The sequence below is a fragment of the Hyposmocoma kahamanoa genome, unplaced genomic scaffold (assembly GCF_003589595.1).
Source record: "Hyposmocoma kahamanoa isolate Upper Pololo Valley unplaced genomic scaffold, ASM358959v1 64, whole genome shotgun sequence".
Taxonomy (NCBI): Eukaryota; Metazoa; Arthropoda; class Insecta; order Lepidoptera; family Cosmopterigidae; genus Hyposmocoma; species Hyposmocoma kahamanoa.
In genome coordinates this window covers 6902334-6919426 of record NW_020653852.1, presented here as the reverse complement: position 1 = coordinate 6919426, position 17093 = coordinate 6902334, and the positions used below count along the sequence as shown (strand labels likewise).

The 17093-nt window shown below is 38.1% G+C and overlaps 2 protein-coding genes across 2 annotated transcripts; one reads left to right on the top strand and one right to left on the bottom strand.

Moving 5' to 3' along the window:
• Positions 1-4738: 4738 nt before the first annotated feature.
• On the top strand, positions 4739-5553 carry LOC113230793 (36.4 kDa proline-rich protein-like). The gene has a single exon (XM_026464882.1). It carries the CDS (start codon positions 4749-4751, stop codon positions 5478-5480), a length of 732 nt encoding a protein of 243 aa, XP_026320667.1. The 5' UTR covers positions 4739-4748; the 3' UTR covers positions 5481-5553.
• A 3609-nt stretch (positions 5554-9162) lies between these two features.
• Positions 9163-9973, bottom strand: LOC113230785 (proline-rich extensin-like protein EPR1). Its single transcript, XM_026464873.1, has one exon. The coding sequence runs from the start codon at positions 9964-9966 to the stop codon at positions 9262-9264; it is 705 nt and encodes a 234-aa protein (XP_026320658.1). The 5' UTR covers positions 9967-9973; the 3' UTR covers positions 9163-9261.
• Between the last annotated feature and the right edge of the window lie 7120 nt (positions 9974-17093).

Genomic DNA, 17093 nt, shown 5'->3' with positions numbered 1-17093 from the left:
GCTGTAATGGACGAAAATTGAAAAATTATATATTTAATATTTAATTACCGATGAAATGTGATTCCGTTGGTTTTGTAATTAGATGTGTTGCTGTTTTTCCCACACCATCAACTGGAACAGCCGCCATTGTCATCCTTATTCCTATTCGACTTCGCGATGTGATCGGTCGTGTCTATAAATTAACAGAATAATATAAATAATTAAACACGCCTGAGATCCAAGACTGGATAACAATAGAACAGTGCATAAACGAGGTATGCACTATTTCTATCGAAGGAAAGCTGAATTCAGACCAAAAACTTAGAAATAGCAATTTGTGCCAAAAAGTTGCTAATGGAACGTCTCATATGGCTGTACCGTACCAGTTCCTTAAACAAAAAACCATTCAAGCCCATATATACCTTAAAGCTCTTAAAGATAATCAGGACCTCTAGCAGCAGCTTTAAGACCTCAAGCAGAGTATTCAAGAATCGTCAAAACCAGTCTCGAACATAGTGTCTTTCACAGATATGGTTAAAAAAAGCGCAAATAATTTTATACAGTCTAATAAGATAAGCTCTATAGCAATTTATCCTGCTGATAAATTGAAATCGAGTGAGGAGACGAAAACCCTAGTCCAAAAAATCATCCGACCTGAAGAAATGAAGCTGCTGAAGAACGGTGGTGTTATCATCAGTACCGACATCAAAGATAATCGCGAGAACCTGAAGCAGGCGGCCCAATTGACAACCTCCGGCCTGACTGTTGATAAGCCATATAATCGCAAGCCCAGAATTGTCATCATTGGAGTGCCTACGTCTATGCAAGAAACCGTAGTCTTCAATTGTATATTTCAGCAAAATTTAGCCGACAAGCTGCAAGGTACGTCACTCGAGACATTTTTAACCTTAATTAAATTAAGCCATAAGTCAGGAAAGAGAAAAGCCGAGTCCTGCAATTATGTAATTGAAGTACCTCCACATGTACACAAAACCCTAATAACAAAGGACAGAGTGTTTGTCAACTGCTCGTCGTGTCCTGTGAGAGACTTCACTCTAGTTACTAGATGCTTTAAGTGTCAGCGATACGGCCATGCATCCAAGACCTGTCCTGAGGAGGCCTCTACCTGCGGTCACTGCGGTGTTGTCGGATACACAATAAAGGACTTTTCAAAGAAGGCCGCACCTCCAAAGTGTGCTACATGCTTGCACTTTAATGTTGTTGTTTAAACGCTGTACGCTACATAGGGATATACTACACATGAAGGCTAAATGCAATCCAGGTAATTTAATATTACAAGCATCGTATAAAAGATATAGGAACTTTCGTAACAACCTTCTTAAAAAAATTAAATATAGTTACGCTAAAAAGGAATTAGACAAAGCTGGTACAGACAGTAAATATGTTGGAAATGTATTAAAAATGCAACATATACATCAAAACAGCATGAATTATCTTCAGGATTATTGAAAGCCCATTCATCTGAGCTGACATTTGCTAACAGCGCAAATGATTTTTGCGTCAACGCAGGTAAAAATCTGGCACAAAAAATTCAAACTTTGTAGCTTTCTCCATCACAAAAGCACTCAATCCATCTGCAGAAAGTATCTGCGATCATTTGTACTATTAGACACGGATAAAAGTGAGGTTGAAAGAATAATTTTAAGCCTAAAAGACGATAGTGCTCCTGGTCATGATAACATATAAAATAAAATAAAAATAAAATAGACATACCAAACAAAATACTAGAACAATTCAGGCACATCCCACTATCATCGCTTACATTCATTTTACAAATTATCTCTAACAAAAGGAAAATTTACTAAATGCTTAAAAAAGCTGTTGTTGTCCCGGTACATAAATCTGTTAACAAAGATCAAATAACGAATTATAGACCTATTTCGTTACTACCAGCAATATCTAAAATATTAGAAAAACTTATAAATTGTATCGTATTTGGAGAAACAATCCATATTATCTAAAACACAGTTCGGTTTTAGTTCCAAATTATCGACATCTGATGCTGTGCGTCACTTTACGGATTTTTCAGCGAGGGAACTTGACACGGGTAATAAAACAGTGGGGATATTTCTGGACCTCGAGAAAGCTTTTGATACAGTTTATATACCCATCCTATTGCAGAAGTTTGAATCCCTAGGTATAAGAGGTATACAGCTAAAATTATTTGCAGATTATCTGGGGAACCGCTCCCAATGTGTCAAAATAGGTGACGTTTTCAGTTCTGATCTCAAGAGTACTGCATTTGGAATTCTCCAAGGAAGTATGTTAGACCCCACTCTTTTTCTAATCTACATTAATGACCTTTGTAATCTAGAATTGGTGGGAAGATTATGATCTTAGCAGTATCATCAGCATAGGATATGTCCTATGCTGATGATACTGCTCTGCTTTTTTCTGCTAACTCTGATAAAGAAGTCTATGATTATGCTCAGCGAGGATTCAATGTCGTATATAACTGACTCCAGCAACATTATTAACACACGGATAAAACTAGTTTCAGCTCTATATGCGAAAACAAAGTCTGCTGTAACTAACACACAACTTTATGCTCACCATTGTAAGGAGACTACTAACAACCTGTGCAAGTGTCCAAACATTACTATTACTAACAAGGTAAAGTATTTATTAGGTGTTATAATAGATGATAACCTCTCTTTTAAGCACCATATCGAAGCACTAAGCGGTCGAAACGTTAAGCTAATGTACGTTTTTAAAAAACTACGCGCTTTTGCTGATTTTAAAATAATCAGGCATGTTTATTATGCCATATGTCAATCAATTTTTACATATTGCATTACATCTTGGGGTGGTAATGCTAAAATTTCATTAATTATCATTGAGAGAGCCCAGCAAGCGGTTCTAAAGGTTTCTACCTTTCGCCCTTTCCTTTACCCCACTGACCTTCTGTATAAGTAAACTTCTGTATAAGATACTAACAGTAAGGCAATTATTTATTAAGTCCACGGTTCTCAAACAACACATTGCACTCCCATATAGTACTGAAAACACTAACAAAAGACGGAAATATATTGCCTGCCTCAAAATTGTATCATCAAAACATGTGTTTATGTACAGATTTTTAGTGTTTCTTCGGCTATTTTTGTACAATAAATTAAACACCAAACTGGCCATATATCATTTTTGTTACATAAAGGTTAAGAAAATTCTCCAAGGATTCCTTCAAAATATGTCCTACAATGACATTGAGAATTTATTAATTATCCCAAAATAAATGTTGTCTAATTTAAGCGTATTTTATATGATTTGCATTTTATTGTGTAATTATTTATTTGTTTATAATTACTTTTTACCTGAAATACAGGATTCTCCTAGTTTAGGTATATGTGTAATATTTTACATTTATTCGCATACTTAATTAGTCTTTAGTTATTCATTTGTACAACAATTTTATTTATTTATTTTATTGTTTTAGATATTATATTTATTACAACAAATACAGAACATTTTTGGATTATACGGAGACGACAAACAGGTCAGTTGTTGGCGCTGCACTATTTCAGCTTATGATATTATTATATATATTATATTATTATATACTTTGTGATTTCAAAATGAGAGTTGCTATTTAAAAGTGATATAAGGCCCATTCACTTGATGAGTTGCCAGAGATGGATGGCCCTTACTTCCTCTCTATTTCTGGTTATATACTCGATGGAATATAATGACGCTTCATTCGCATCACGATTATTTCAAATTGATCGAGTATTACTTACTTGACAGTGATTGTTTCAGACGGATGTCGAGCGGAGAAAGAGAGTACAAAGGCCAAGTAGATGTACAAGCGATACTCGTATTATCTCGGATTTGAATCGGACTTAGTGGACAAGCGACGTCCGAAGTGGGTCCGAATTTTCTAGATTATATAGTCTTGGATTGTGAACGGATACGAATAGGATGCAGTGCGCTAAAGCTTGTCATCGTGTTGAAGATATTTGCTATATTATGGTTCTCACCTATTGTTGGCCAGGGTAGACGTACCTACCTACAGAACAGGGATCGGATGTCGTGAGTGGCGGTTCCTTTCGTGCACCCCAAACTTGTAGCGCATTTTAGTGCGTAATAAGGTAAGGGTAAATAAATGATTTCTATTAAATAACGGCCTAACTAATATATCACGCACTAATATAATCTGTAATAAGGAAATCAGACTATTTAAATACACAAAATATTTCGTAATTGTTGTGGAGATGGATTTGAATTAACAGTTTAGAAAGTTACAGTTTGTTTTATTGTTTTACCTAATTTTGTAACTAAATGTACCTTATACATATATACTTAAAAATTAACCAGGAAGCGATATACTTTATCTTGTAAATACAATAAAAAACTTAATGACAGATAGATTGAATTATGATTCCTTCAATTTATGGATAAACTCCGCGCTAAATAATGATAACGTTAGTATAAAAAGTCGGTAAATACCGCAGGCTGGCATAGTCAGTGTATTGACAAAGGCATTTAAAAGTAAGTTTGCATTTTTTAAGTACGTAAAAATGCAATTATAGTACCATAATAGCACCTGAGCACATAATAATAAAATATACTCTGCATTCTGTAATATTTTGTATTGATAATTAATTAAATTAGTTTTATAACAGACGTTTAAGATTTCAAATATAATTTTACAATTGTTCAGAACATTACACCACCTTACAAACTTTTAGAGATTGTGATTAATTAGTAGAATTCAGCGTAATATAAATAATCTCTTTTTCAGAAACATCAAGATGAAATTCTTCGCCGCCTTCGCACTGATCGTAGCCGTGGCTTCGGCCGGCGTCATCAAGCCAACAAGCAGCGAGGAGGCTCAAATCCAGGCTATTATCGACGCCATCCAGAGCCCCAGCACCGACCCCGCCACCGCTATCCTGCTCCAGCAGCAACTCGCTCAGCTCCTCGGCATCGCTCCTCCCAGCCCCATCATCGTTGACATCGCTGATCCTGTAGTCGTTGTCGATGATGCTGCCGTCGCCCCCATTGTCGTCGTCGATGATATCGTCTCCCCCGTCGAGGTGGTCGAAGAAGCTGTTGTGGCCCCTATCGTTGTCGTCGACGAAGCTGCACCTGCACCTGTTGCTCCTGTTGTCAACCCGACCCCCGCTAGTTCTCCTCTCGTGCAGGTTATCCTAAATATTAACGCCCCTGCCGGTGCCGTCGATGTCGGTTCCGCTATCAATGATATCACTGCTGATCCCGTGAATGTCGTAGACGAGACTATCTATGAGGAGATCAATCCGGCGCCCGTTATTGTGCCCCCTGTTGTGCTCCCTGCCCCCGACGTGGAGCCTATCATCGTCGTTGAGCCCATCTTTCCTGCACCTGTACCCCCAGTCGAGCCCATCATCATTGGTGAACCAACCCTTCCCGTAGTGGTCCCCCCTGTTATCAACCCTGTCATCATCGGTGAACCAACCCTGCCCGTAGCGCCTGCAGTGACCCTACCCGAAACCCTCAATTAAAATAAGGTTTCTCACTTATTGTATCTATAAAATGTAATTATCACATGTGGTGCAATAAACTGTTTTACCTACATTTTTATTATTATTTTTCCAAGCAGCCCTGCTTTAAATTTACACCGAGCGTTAAGGAAACATAAACACAAGACATTTGTAGCGTATACTTCATAAAAAGCTTGCTACCTGCGTATTACATAAATAAGATACACGGAATAAGGTACAGTTTTGTTACACGAAACATTGTTTAAATTATAATCGTGCGAAAAAGCCCATGGTTTTTTATAATAATAAATGGATGAGACTCTCTTCTTGCATTAGCAGTAATTAAAAATCTTTATTTTTTTTTTTTTGTAACATCACGTGACGGGACGAAAAAGCCGTGTGCCTGATGGTAAGCTACACGCCTGTCCATAATAGTTACAGTGCCACTCAGAGCTTTAAATTGCAAAGATTTGAGGGGCACTACCACTGCACCCGTCACCCTCAGACATAAGTTGACAAGTCTCATGTGCCTGTAATTTCACCAGCACCCTTACCCTTGAAATCCGGAACACAGTAATGCTGACATTATTGCTTGGCGGCAGAAATTGGACCTACCATGGACGAGCTCTTTCACAAGCTGCTCTACAACTACTAAAAAAATTACTGTTCATTGCGCAGTCTTACTGCTTTAAATGAATCCCTTCTAGGGAAACTACGGATAAAGGGCAGAACAGTTTAAGAGTGAACAGAGAATGTTAATATCTCCATAACTCCATATCATAAAACAAAATAAATTAAAATATATGGTATGAAACAACTTATAGGTACAAATTTATTTTTTAATTGTTTCTGCCCAAAATCGTGGGCGGCATCTATCAATCGCGTAAACTTTAAAAATAAAATAATTATTTGATTTTAAAATCGCAACTTAATCGTGTCCAAACATATCTTACCTCGACGTTTCGGACGTGTTGCAACGTCTATGGTATCCACGGAAAGTACTATCCCCTCAATATTTTATATTATATATTTTACTTGAGATACTATCACAGATATATATCTAGATATATGTCTGTGAGTGTTACTCAGTGCTTTAAATCACAAAGATCTGAGAGGCATTGCCACTGCGCCCGTAACCCTGTAACATAAATATACAATTATTTTTTTTGGAGTCTCGACTAACGCTTAGCTATGTATGTAAATGGGTAATTTTCAGGTTAGTTTTCTCTATCTAGTTTCGGTTTTCGACTTATATTGTAGATAGAGTTACAAGAATTGGAGTGGATATTGTTTATAATTTCTCTAATGGAGCAATAAACGTTTTTTTATTTACAAGTGTTTGACTATTCGACAAATACAGCAAACACCACACTCACGTTTGGTCGATTTCTCGACGCACATCGAAGAAGTCAAATAGACAAATACGCAAGTAATCCACCATGGTCATTTCTTTTGTAATACCGAGTGACGGGACGAATAAGTCGTACACCTGGTGGTAAGCGACATGCCTATCCATAACAGTTGCAGTGCCACTCAGAGGTTTAGATCGCAAAGATCTTAGGGACACTGCCACTGCGCCAGTCACCCTGAGACTTATGTCTCAGGGTGACTGGCGCAGACAAGTCCCATGTGCCTATAATTTCACCAGTACCCTTACCCTTCCAAACCGGAACGCCGTAATACTCACAGTACTGCTTGGCGGCAGAAATAATAATAGAAACATATTCATTATTTTAACTACTTATTCAAATATTTCATCCAATATTTTTTCAAATGTGAAGTGCCTCCATAACAAAATTCCGTGCGTTAACAAAATACCAGATGCAAAACGCAAGAGAGGAGGTGGGAGTCGTCGGGGAGGACGCTTGCACGTACTACCAAATAGAGATCTAAATAGTATCAGATAGTACAACAAAAACGTAAACTACTTTATTTTTGATAAATTTGTTTAGTTTTCTCAAAAGTCATGGAACAAAAGCTGTTGTTTATGATGTTAGTAATATTACTAACATCACAAGACTATATAGCAAGACTATAGTCTTGCGAGATTGTTCGCTGAATAATAATCGATATTTTTCTTAAAACTTATACTTAGAAGTGCAAAGAGTCGATGCGATAGGTTTAGGATCCCGGAGGAATGTCCATAAAACAACAGTAAGTTTGAAATACATACCTATCGTAATAATTTTAATTACATGTATTAAGCAAAATTTTTGGTCCGAATTTCCTAAATATTCCGAAAAATTGGTGGTTAACCTATTCCAAATAACGTTAATTTTTAGTGTACTCAAGGGATTTTCCGAATCTCGAATAGATCCGGGACAAAAAAATGTTGTCATAAGATACCACTCTTGTCCACTTTCTGTCACCGTTCCTCGAAGTTTAGGTAAAAAAAAATTATTAGTATTAGGTTCCGTTAATTGGACTATGGGTTATCGTATATTACAAATTCTTGCATGAAAATTACATTAAAAAAAGTTAACTTTAAATTCCACAAGGGAGATCACAGTGATTTAAAATTTATTCTTATAACAACTTTTTAATCTGTGTATCACAAAGAAATAAATGATTTATGATATAGGTTAAAAAATCCCATGGCCTGTAATTTCACCAACACCCTTACCCTTCAAAATCGACAGTAATTAATCCTCACATTATTGCTTGACGGCAAATATAGGTAAGGTAACAATATTTTACTGGACGAATTGTTCCACAACTGCTTCTACTACTGCTAAACCTATCTATTACGACAAAAAGCAGGGACTAGGTAAAAGCGGACCTTTTTTGTCACGGACAAAATAGGTTCTCGAGGAGCACTGATCGGACGTGTAACCTTCACTGACCATCAACTTATTATATACCTCACTGTGCTGGTTACAGGTCTCCGCTATAAAGAGAATGCGAGTTTCCTCACTCAGGTAGTCGGAATTCCGGTTGTAAGGGTAACAGTGAGTTGCACGACGGAAGCTTACTTACGAGGTTTGAGTATAAGACCCTATCAAGAGCATTGGAGATAAATGGCAAAAGCCTCATTGTTTTTCTCAATGACCTTGTACAACAGATGCATTCACAAGTCTCTCACAAACCACTTTCAGCGCAATTCGTGCTGTCGTCCACTTTAATCAATTCTTCAACAGAAAATTACTAATTTATCTAGTTTTAATGTATAGCGTCTGGCACGGTATGCTAGAAGACGTTGGTTCAAATCCGGCCGGATCGAAGGAATTTTTTCTGGGTGTTCGATCTTTGTATTATAACAAACTAGTGGAGTGAATTCACAACACAAAAAATAATTGAATATAACTTCAATAAAAATAAGCGACATGAATAGCGACATCTCTCCCGGGGCTGGTAGCTGTAAATGTATCTAACTGGGTGACGAAATTCTTTCATAGATTTCTCATAGATGGCGCTACGGCTAAAAAGTCGTTGAAAAACCAAATACAAAGATACGACAGCAAACACAGAAAAATTCGTGAGGTCCGCTGGTTCGTTCCGTGGCTTAGTTGGTATAGCGTCTGCCACGGTATGTTAGAAGACGTCGATTCGAATCCGGCGGGATCGATGGAGTTTTTCTGAGTGTTCGATATTTGTATTAATAATTATCTAGTTTTAATTTACAAACTTGAACTACGAAACTGCGTTGTCTTTTCATTGTATGAGTTATAGATTTCCATGGTATTAAGTAATAAATAAGCGATAATTTGCTGAGTAACAAATTTATTACACGTTTGAATGACACCTCACATGCGTGTTTTCTGAAACGGTATTTTTAAAATTTACTTGAAGAGCGAGGAAACATTTAATTCAGGATCTCAGGGAGGGTAATGGCAGGGTTGACGGGGCGAAGATCACCGATAAGAACGGGCTCAACCTCAACGGGGAAGATAGGGGTAGGGGGCACGATTACAGGTTCAGGGACAGGGAAGATGGGGGTAGGATTCACGAGAACAGGCTCAACGACAACGGGGAAGATGGGAGTAGGTGGTTCAGGTTGAACGGGGAAGATGGGAGTAGGGGGCAAGACAATAGGTTCAGGCACAATAGGGTCAACTACGGCAATTGGGGGCCTAATGTAAGGAACCTCGTAGTCCCCGGCGGGGGAGACTTCGACGGCACCAGCAGGGGCGTTAATATTCAGGATAACCTGCACGAGAGGAGAGCTAGCGGGGCTTGGGTCGATAACGGGAGCAACAGGTGCAGGTGCAGCTTCATCAACGACAACAATAGGGGCAACAACAGCTTCTTCCACCACCTCGACGGGAGAGATAGCTTCATCGACGACAGCTACAGGGTCAGCGATGTCAACGATAACGGGGCTGGGAGGAGCGACGCCGAGGAGCTGGAAGAGCTGCTGCTGGAGCAGGATAGCGGTGGCAGGGTCGGTGCTAGGGCTTTGGATGGCATCGATGATAGCCTGGATCTGAGCCTCCTCGTTGCTTATTGGCTTGATGACGCCGGCCGAAGCCACGGCCACAATCAGTGCGAAGGCGACGAAGATTTTCATGTTTGTTCTGTAAAATAATTAGTAGATCTGTAGGTCAATTCTTCAAATTGCACAGAACTTACATAATGTCTGTGAAACAATGGCATTGTTAAATATTTTTCTCCAGACACCATAGGCAATACAACACTTAAGCAAAACTTTCGGAAACTATGGAATAAAGCCAAGCAATACAACTTTTGGACACCAGGTTGGGCTTCAGTTTCTATGAATTAAACAAGCCAATCAATACAACTTTTGGGCACCAAATCGGGCTTTAGTTTCTATGAATTAAAAAAGCCAACCAATACAACTTTTTGGCACCAAGTTAGGCTTCAGTTTCTATGAACTAAAAAAGCCAATCAATACACGTTTTGGCACGAAGTTGGGCTTCAGTTTCTATGAATGACGTTAACGAAGTTACTTACTTTTAATTTTCGTCGTTTCACAGACTGAACTATGCTCGGATAAAAAATGGTCCAACTTTTATATAAAATTTTATCAAACAAAATGTAACGGTTCCTTTGATCTAATTTAGCATATAAATTTGGATAAGATAGGGAGTAATTACAAATAAAATTAATTGATGTCATATTCAATGGCAATAAAATTATGTAAGCGACGGCTGTTGCTCGTAATATATGTTTATTATCCAAAATTAACTTCCTTGACAATAAATGTATATTAAATTATAGAGATCAGGCAATCTTGTTACGTCAGAATGGTATGATCAAGATTTCGATAATATATTTAGTCTCTATTTGTACTATGTATATTATCGTACCCCATTTCATAAAGTGTTTTTACGAGTGATCGTGTGACAGTTGATAGGCTACATTATCCAGAGCACTAAATTGTTAGCTAAATTAGTAGCAGTAGAGGTCCTTGTGAAAAAATTTATCCAAAGAAGTACTGCCACCTCACCTATTTCTGCCGCCAAGCGGTAACGTGAGCTTTACTGTGTTCTGGTTTGGAAGAGTAAGGATGACATAGTGAAATTACAGGCACATTGGACTTGAAAGACATGTTACGTCTCAAGGTGACGGGTACAGTGCCCCTGCGCCCCTAAGACCTTTGCGATTAAAAGCTCTGAGTGGCACTGCAACTGTTATGGATAGAGTTCTAAGGACATTTTTTTTTAAATAACGCACACACTCAACTTAGCCCCGCACTAGGGAAACCCTGTGTCGCGGGTGCCATGGACACACAGATAGACAACCACAAATTACACCCAAACTCACGAGAGAAATGAATGTAGGCCATACAAATATTTCTCCCGACCCGGGAATCGAACCTGGGACCTCTGAGTGGCAGTCCGGTATGGTAACCGTTCGGCCACGGAGGCAGTTACATTATAGAGATATTAACTGAAATCTTATTTATAAGCCGTTACTTTGTTGATGGGATATTACATAAGCCGCACCATTGCCTTCTACGTATTAGATCTGTCATTGTAAATTTTCAGCCTGTCTCCAAATATCGCATTCAATTCTGACTTAATTACGCAATAATGCATTTCACGTTATTCCTTTCTTATAATCCTTTATGAACGTTTATGTTATTTAAATGTATTCTAATGATTTTGTAGACATCTATAATTCAACCATCGAGACAGTTGTCAGGTGAACCAACCCTACAAAGCTTACATTTAACCTCACTTATTGTACCTAAAAAATGTAATTTATGCTTGTGTACCTATATATAGTATAATATATTTTTTTATAAAAATACTCTATTGTTATTATGTCTCAAGCAATAGTATTAAGAATACACCGAAAACACAACCCACCTTTAGAATGAATGTCACCTAATTAATCTCAGTACAAAGTACTAAAAAACGGTCCTCAAATGTTTGTGGAGTTACATCTATTTGCCAAGTTTTATTGAAATCGGTTGCCGAAAAGAGTGCGAAACTGGATTCATCGCCTAGTTTGCCACCCTTAGAGGTGGAATGCTTTCTTCAAATTTAAATGGGACCACTACTGAGGTACCCTCTTTCCAACAAAAAAGAATCATCAAAATCGGTTCACAAATGTGGAGTTATCACGTAACATGCATGCAAAAAAATACAGACTAATTGAGAACCTCCTCCTTTCTTTTAAATCGGTTAAAAATGAACATACACCGTAAAACGACTTTATAAATAATTTTTCATAATTTTAAAAACTTCTTATCTGTCTGGACCTGTAATACGGAAAAGTATTATTGCCCGTATTACTACTGGTAGTACAACGGGCAAAAATAATTTACCTGTCAGTAGTAACAAGGTAAATTATTATTGCCCGTGTTACTAATAGTACAGTTGGTAGCACCACGGTCAACAAATGGATTTTTCACCCATTAAAGCTCGAACAACACAGACTTAGGTACTATGCGTGGATCTCTTTAGTACAGTACAGCTCCATGTGAAAGAGTTCGTCCAGGATAGTATCTAGTAATAGAATCTTACCTATTTCTGCCGCCAAGCAGTAATGTCAGCATTACTGTGTTTCAGTTTTGAAGGGTAAGGGTGCTGGTGAAATTACGGGCACATGCACATGGGACTTGTCAACTTATGTCTCAGGATGACGAGCTCCGTGACAGTGATGATGATGCGCCTATGATGTTTGCGATTTAAAGCTCTGAGTGGCACTGAAACTGTTATGGACAGGCGTGTAGCTTACCATCAGGCACACGACTTGTTCGTCCCGTCACTTAATATTGTAAAAAAAAGTACAACGGACAAAAACAATTTCCCGTGTTACTACTAGGACTGTCGGTAGTAACACGGGAAATGATTGTTGGCCGTATTACTACTAGTAGTACAACTGGTAGTACCACGGGCAACAAATGGATTTTTCGCCCATTAAAGCTCGAACGACACAGACTTGGGTACTATATATATGGGACTCTTTCATGAGTTTCAAATTCCACTCGCACGTAATCGCCAACATTTGCAAAGATAACAGGCCGCGCCACGAAAACGGCTTAATCTTGATAACATCTCGTAACATCTTGCTTACCTGGTGAAAATAAAAAAAGTTCTTTCTTGTTAGGTCGTATGACAACGAAAAAAATTCAATAAAATAGTGACCTTGTAGTGACTTGTTTTCGGAAATCATGTTTTTATTTTGTTAATAAATTAAAATAGTTGGAAATAATTTTTGATGTTGAAAGCTGAATATTTCATCATTACATATTTATTATCCAGGACTAACAAAGTACCTTTAGTTCTTCAAAAGAAACAAATTAAAATAACATGAAAATGTCACAACTTCAAATCTAATTTTGCGTATTCGCGAAGGGCTGGAATTTTGTGTTGGGTCACTTTCATCCTACAGGGGCGTAAAATGCAATGAAGACATTTTTGTGTTCTACACTTCGGAAAATGTGTGCGACGTATATAGTACATAGATACGGTATCATTATATATTAATACGTAATTATTTTCTTGATATATCTCATTAATCTTCGTATATCGCCTGTCATCGGATTTCTATCAGTTGTCCTGTGCACTTAGTGCAAACCGGACGCAGTTAATCGACTTAGAAGTAAAGTAGCTACTACATTTTATTTTGGTTATATTTTTCTTAACTTTCTTGGTACATTTAAATTTGTATTGAATTGATATTCACTTATTTTGTGTGAAGTTACTCCACTAGTTTGTTATAATTATTAAATAAAGATCGAACACTTAGAAAAAAATCCTTCGAGCCGGCTGGATGTGAAACGACGTCTTCTAGCAAACCGTGCCAGACTCAATGCCAACTAAGCCACTGAACGAACCAGCACACCTCACGAATTTTTCTATGTGCTTGTTGTCGGATCTTTGTATTTGGTTTTTCAACGACTTTTTAGTTCCTGTGTCCACCTTCCATCATCAGATTCTAGTCTGTAAGCCAACGTCGTCGAGATCAATTTAATGAGTCCAAACACGACAATTGTGCTGTAAGTAATTGAGTTGGGTAGTCGGCAGTGTGTCCTAGTAGCATCAGATCAGGGTTACCATATTATTATTTATTTATTTAACCTTTTTGCAAAATAGAATATTACAAATGGCGGACTTAATATTATTTATTTATTTATTTATTTCAGGCCACATGACCCATATAATATTAAGGACTAACATACATGCAACATAATACAGCAACAAAATAAACTAATCTACACTTAATGCACTTGTCGGCGACGTGTGACGTAATCTGGTATCAGGTAACCGGCCGCGGAATCGGCGATATATGACACCCTTCGGCCAAAACTCTTCCTTCATGAAGGTCGACAGATGTTCGGTCGTCACTATCACCACAAACGAAAAATTAAAGCCATAAGCTTAGAAGATGGAAAAAATTAGTTTCCCTAGTCTAAGGCTATAAGGCATTCTCAACCTGTCAACCATTGAGCCTAACAGAAAAAAAAACAAAAGTTGTAAAAGGAAAACTATCATAAGCCAAAATTTTATGGTTAATTTATACGGAATAAAATAAACATAATACAGCATAAGCATAATAATATACTTATATAATAAACGTAATATACGTAATATATATAGTAAACAATTACTTATAATAATAAATACGCACAGCAACATTATTATGCTGGCCCGCAGGTTTGCACTGTGCTTATATGAGGTTAAAATCACCCTTTCAAAACATATTGCCAGACCCTATACACGTGCAACCTGCGGAGCAATTACACTAAAAAAGCATACACTGCCTTGCGTGTCCAATTCAACAACGCCCTCATGGGACTGTTGGGGCTGTCTCGACACTGTAGTGCCTCAGGGATGTTTGCAGAGACTGGAGTTGATAGTTTTCAGGCAGTCGTTCGCAAGAGAGTGGCATCCCTGTTGGCCAGAATGAGAGGCAGCACCAGCAGACTTCTTAAGGTGGTAGGTAGCAGAGAGGATGGACAGCCCAATCATTAAGTATTGGATGTCCATCCTTATTCATGAAAATGAATACTTTGCTTTCTACGAACATAGTTGTAAGTACCTACTAACACCGTATGGACTGGTAACTGTCTGAAATAAATTGCTTCATTTCATTTCATTATGCAGAATCTTGATCTAGAAGATTGTCAAGAAGATAATTGCGCAACATGCACTTGAAAGATAACTCAAGCTGAGCTTGTCTCATACGAGTATTTAGCGAGAGCGTCTTATATTATTGTAGTCTATGTGTGTAAACACTTTATTATACAACAAAGCAAACTACAAATTTGGAAAGTAAATAAATAAAGAAATTTAAGGCTACATACTCAATAATTACAGACATAGGTAAATGTGGCCAAAGTGTTTGCCACGTTATAAATTCTTTGAAATGTGTTATCTTAATACCTGGAATGACTCTATTGTCGACAATATGACAATAGAGTCATAGGTCTCTAGTTCACGTCTAAGGGATAATAAGATAAGCCGATCAGAGCAACGCATATCTTCATAAAAGTATATTCCATATATGAGGTAAGTAAGTACACGTTAAATCGGTACAACGTAACCACAAGTCACGAAAACATGAAACCAAGTGGAAGGAAAATAATTATATCTGCAAGAGAAGACCTACAATTAATGCGAACCTCTTTGAAAAATCACAAAAAACATCTTCTGAATTAGCTGCTGAATTTAACGAGGCATTGGGTAGAAAAAAATCTGCAATAACTGCTAGGAAAAGGCTTCAGAATGCGAGACTCAAATGCGTTGTCTGACAAGAACAAAAAGACGCGATTGCAATGGTGTTTAGAACACCAAGATTACACCGAGGAAGATTGGTCTTAAGGTCTGGAGGAAGAATATCGTGTAGTCGGGTGAATCCAATTTTGAGGTATGTTGTTAACGCCGATAAATAAGACTCCATTATTAGTGTAAATCAGAAGGTTTTTCTTTAAGAATACTTATATCAATGAGAAAATAAAAATATGACATTTTTCTTTTGAACAAAATAAAATCAATAATAATAAACGTCAAGCCATCGTAGCCAGCAGCCAAAGCGTCCAAGGAGGCGCTAACATACTGCCCCTCCTCGAGGAGGTAGAGCCTCGAGAATAAAAAAGGCTGCTTCAGATTTGGGTAAGGCACATAGCCTCCGCACAGCTCGTCGTATGGTGCCTCGTCCTGTAAAGATGTCCGCCACTCTTGTAATATTATCCACTCCTGGATAGAGTTTCTGTATACGTCCCAGACGCCACTTCATTGGCGGAACATTAGTTTCCTTAATCACGACGATATCGTTGATGTTAAGACCTTCTTTATCCACTTGCCATTTACTTCTTTGCTGTAACTCAGCAAGGTACTCTTTGTGCCAACGTGCCCAGAATTGCTGCCGCATTTGCTCTATGTACTGGTATCGGCTTAGTCGATTTGGATTGATATCAAGTACATTTGGAGATGGTACGGAAATTAAAGGTCGGCCTATCAAAAAGTGCCCTGGCGTTAATGCCTCGAGATCGTTGGGATCAGTTGATAAAGACGTGATAGGTCTTGAATTTAAAATAGCTTCTATTTGCGTAAGCAGAGTCGATCACTCTTCGAACGTCATATGGGTATTCCCTAGGACCCTAGCCAAATGAAACTTCGCAGACTTAACCCCAGCTTCCCAAATTCCACCAAAGTGTGGAGAATAAGCCGGCGAAAACACGAATTTAATACCCTCGTTAGCCGCAAATGAAGCTATAGGATCGTTACTAGATTTAAGAAAGGTAGCAAGTTCATTGCTCGCACCTACAAAATTTGTGCCGTTATCACAGTGTATCTCGGAAGGATACCCACGACGAGAAATAAATCGCCGGAGACATTGGATAAAGGCGTCCGCTGAAAGACCACTCACCAGTTCAAGGTGTAAAGCCCTTGTCGAGAAACAAACGAAAAGCGCTAAGTAAGCCTTTGTAATCTTACAACCGCGTCCTTTGCGGTCTGTGATTAGAAAAGGTCCTGCAAAGTCAACGCCACAAATCATAAACGGTAGGCTCGGCGTTACCCTAGACACAGGTAAGTTTCCCATAATAGGATTTATATTTTTTGCTTTCATGATCCAACAGGTCTTACATTTATTCACGGTACTCCTAGCTAAAATTCTACCGCTTACGGGCCAGAATTGATTACGTAAATTATTTAATATTAATTGAGGAGGGCCGTGCAATGTTTTTAAATGCTCACGCTGGAAAAGCAATTTTGTAAA

Excerpts from the sequence above, each read along its gene's own strand:
- LOC113230785 (XM_026464873.1), bottom strand. The coding sequence starts at position 9,966 with ATGAAAATCTTCGTCGCCTTCGCACTGATTGTGGCCGTGGCTTCGGCC.
- LOC113230793 (XM_026464882.1), top strand. The coding sequence starts at position 4,749 with ATGAAATTCTTCGCCGCCTTCGCACTGATCGTAGCCGTGGCTTCGGCC.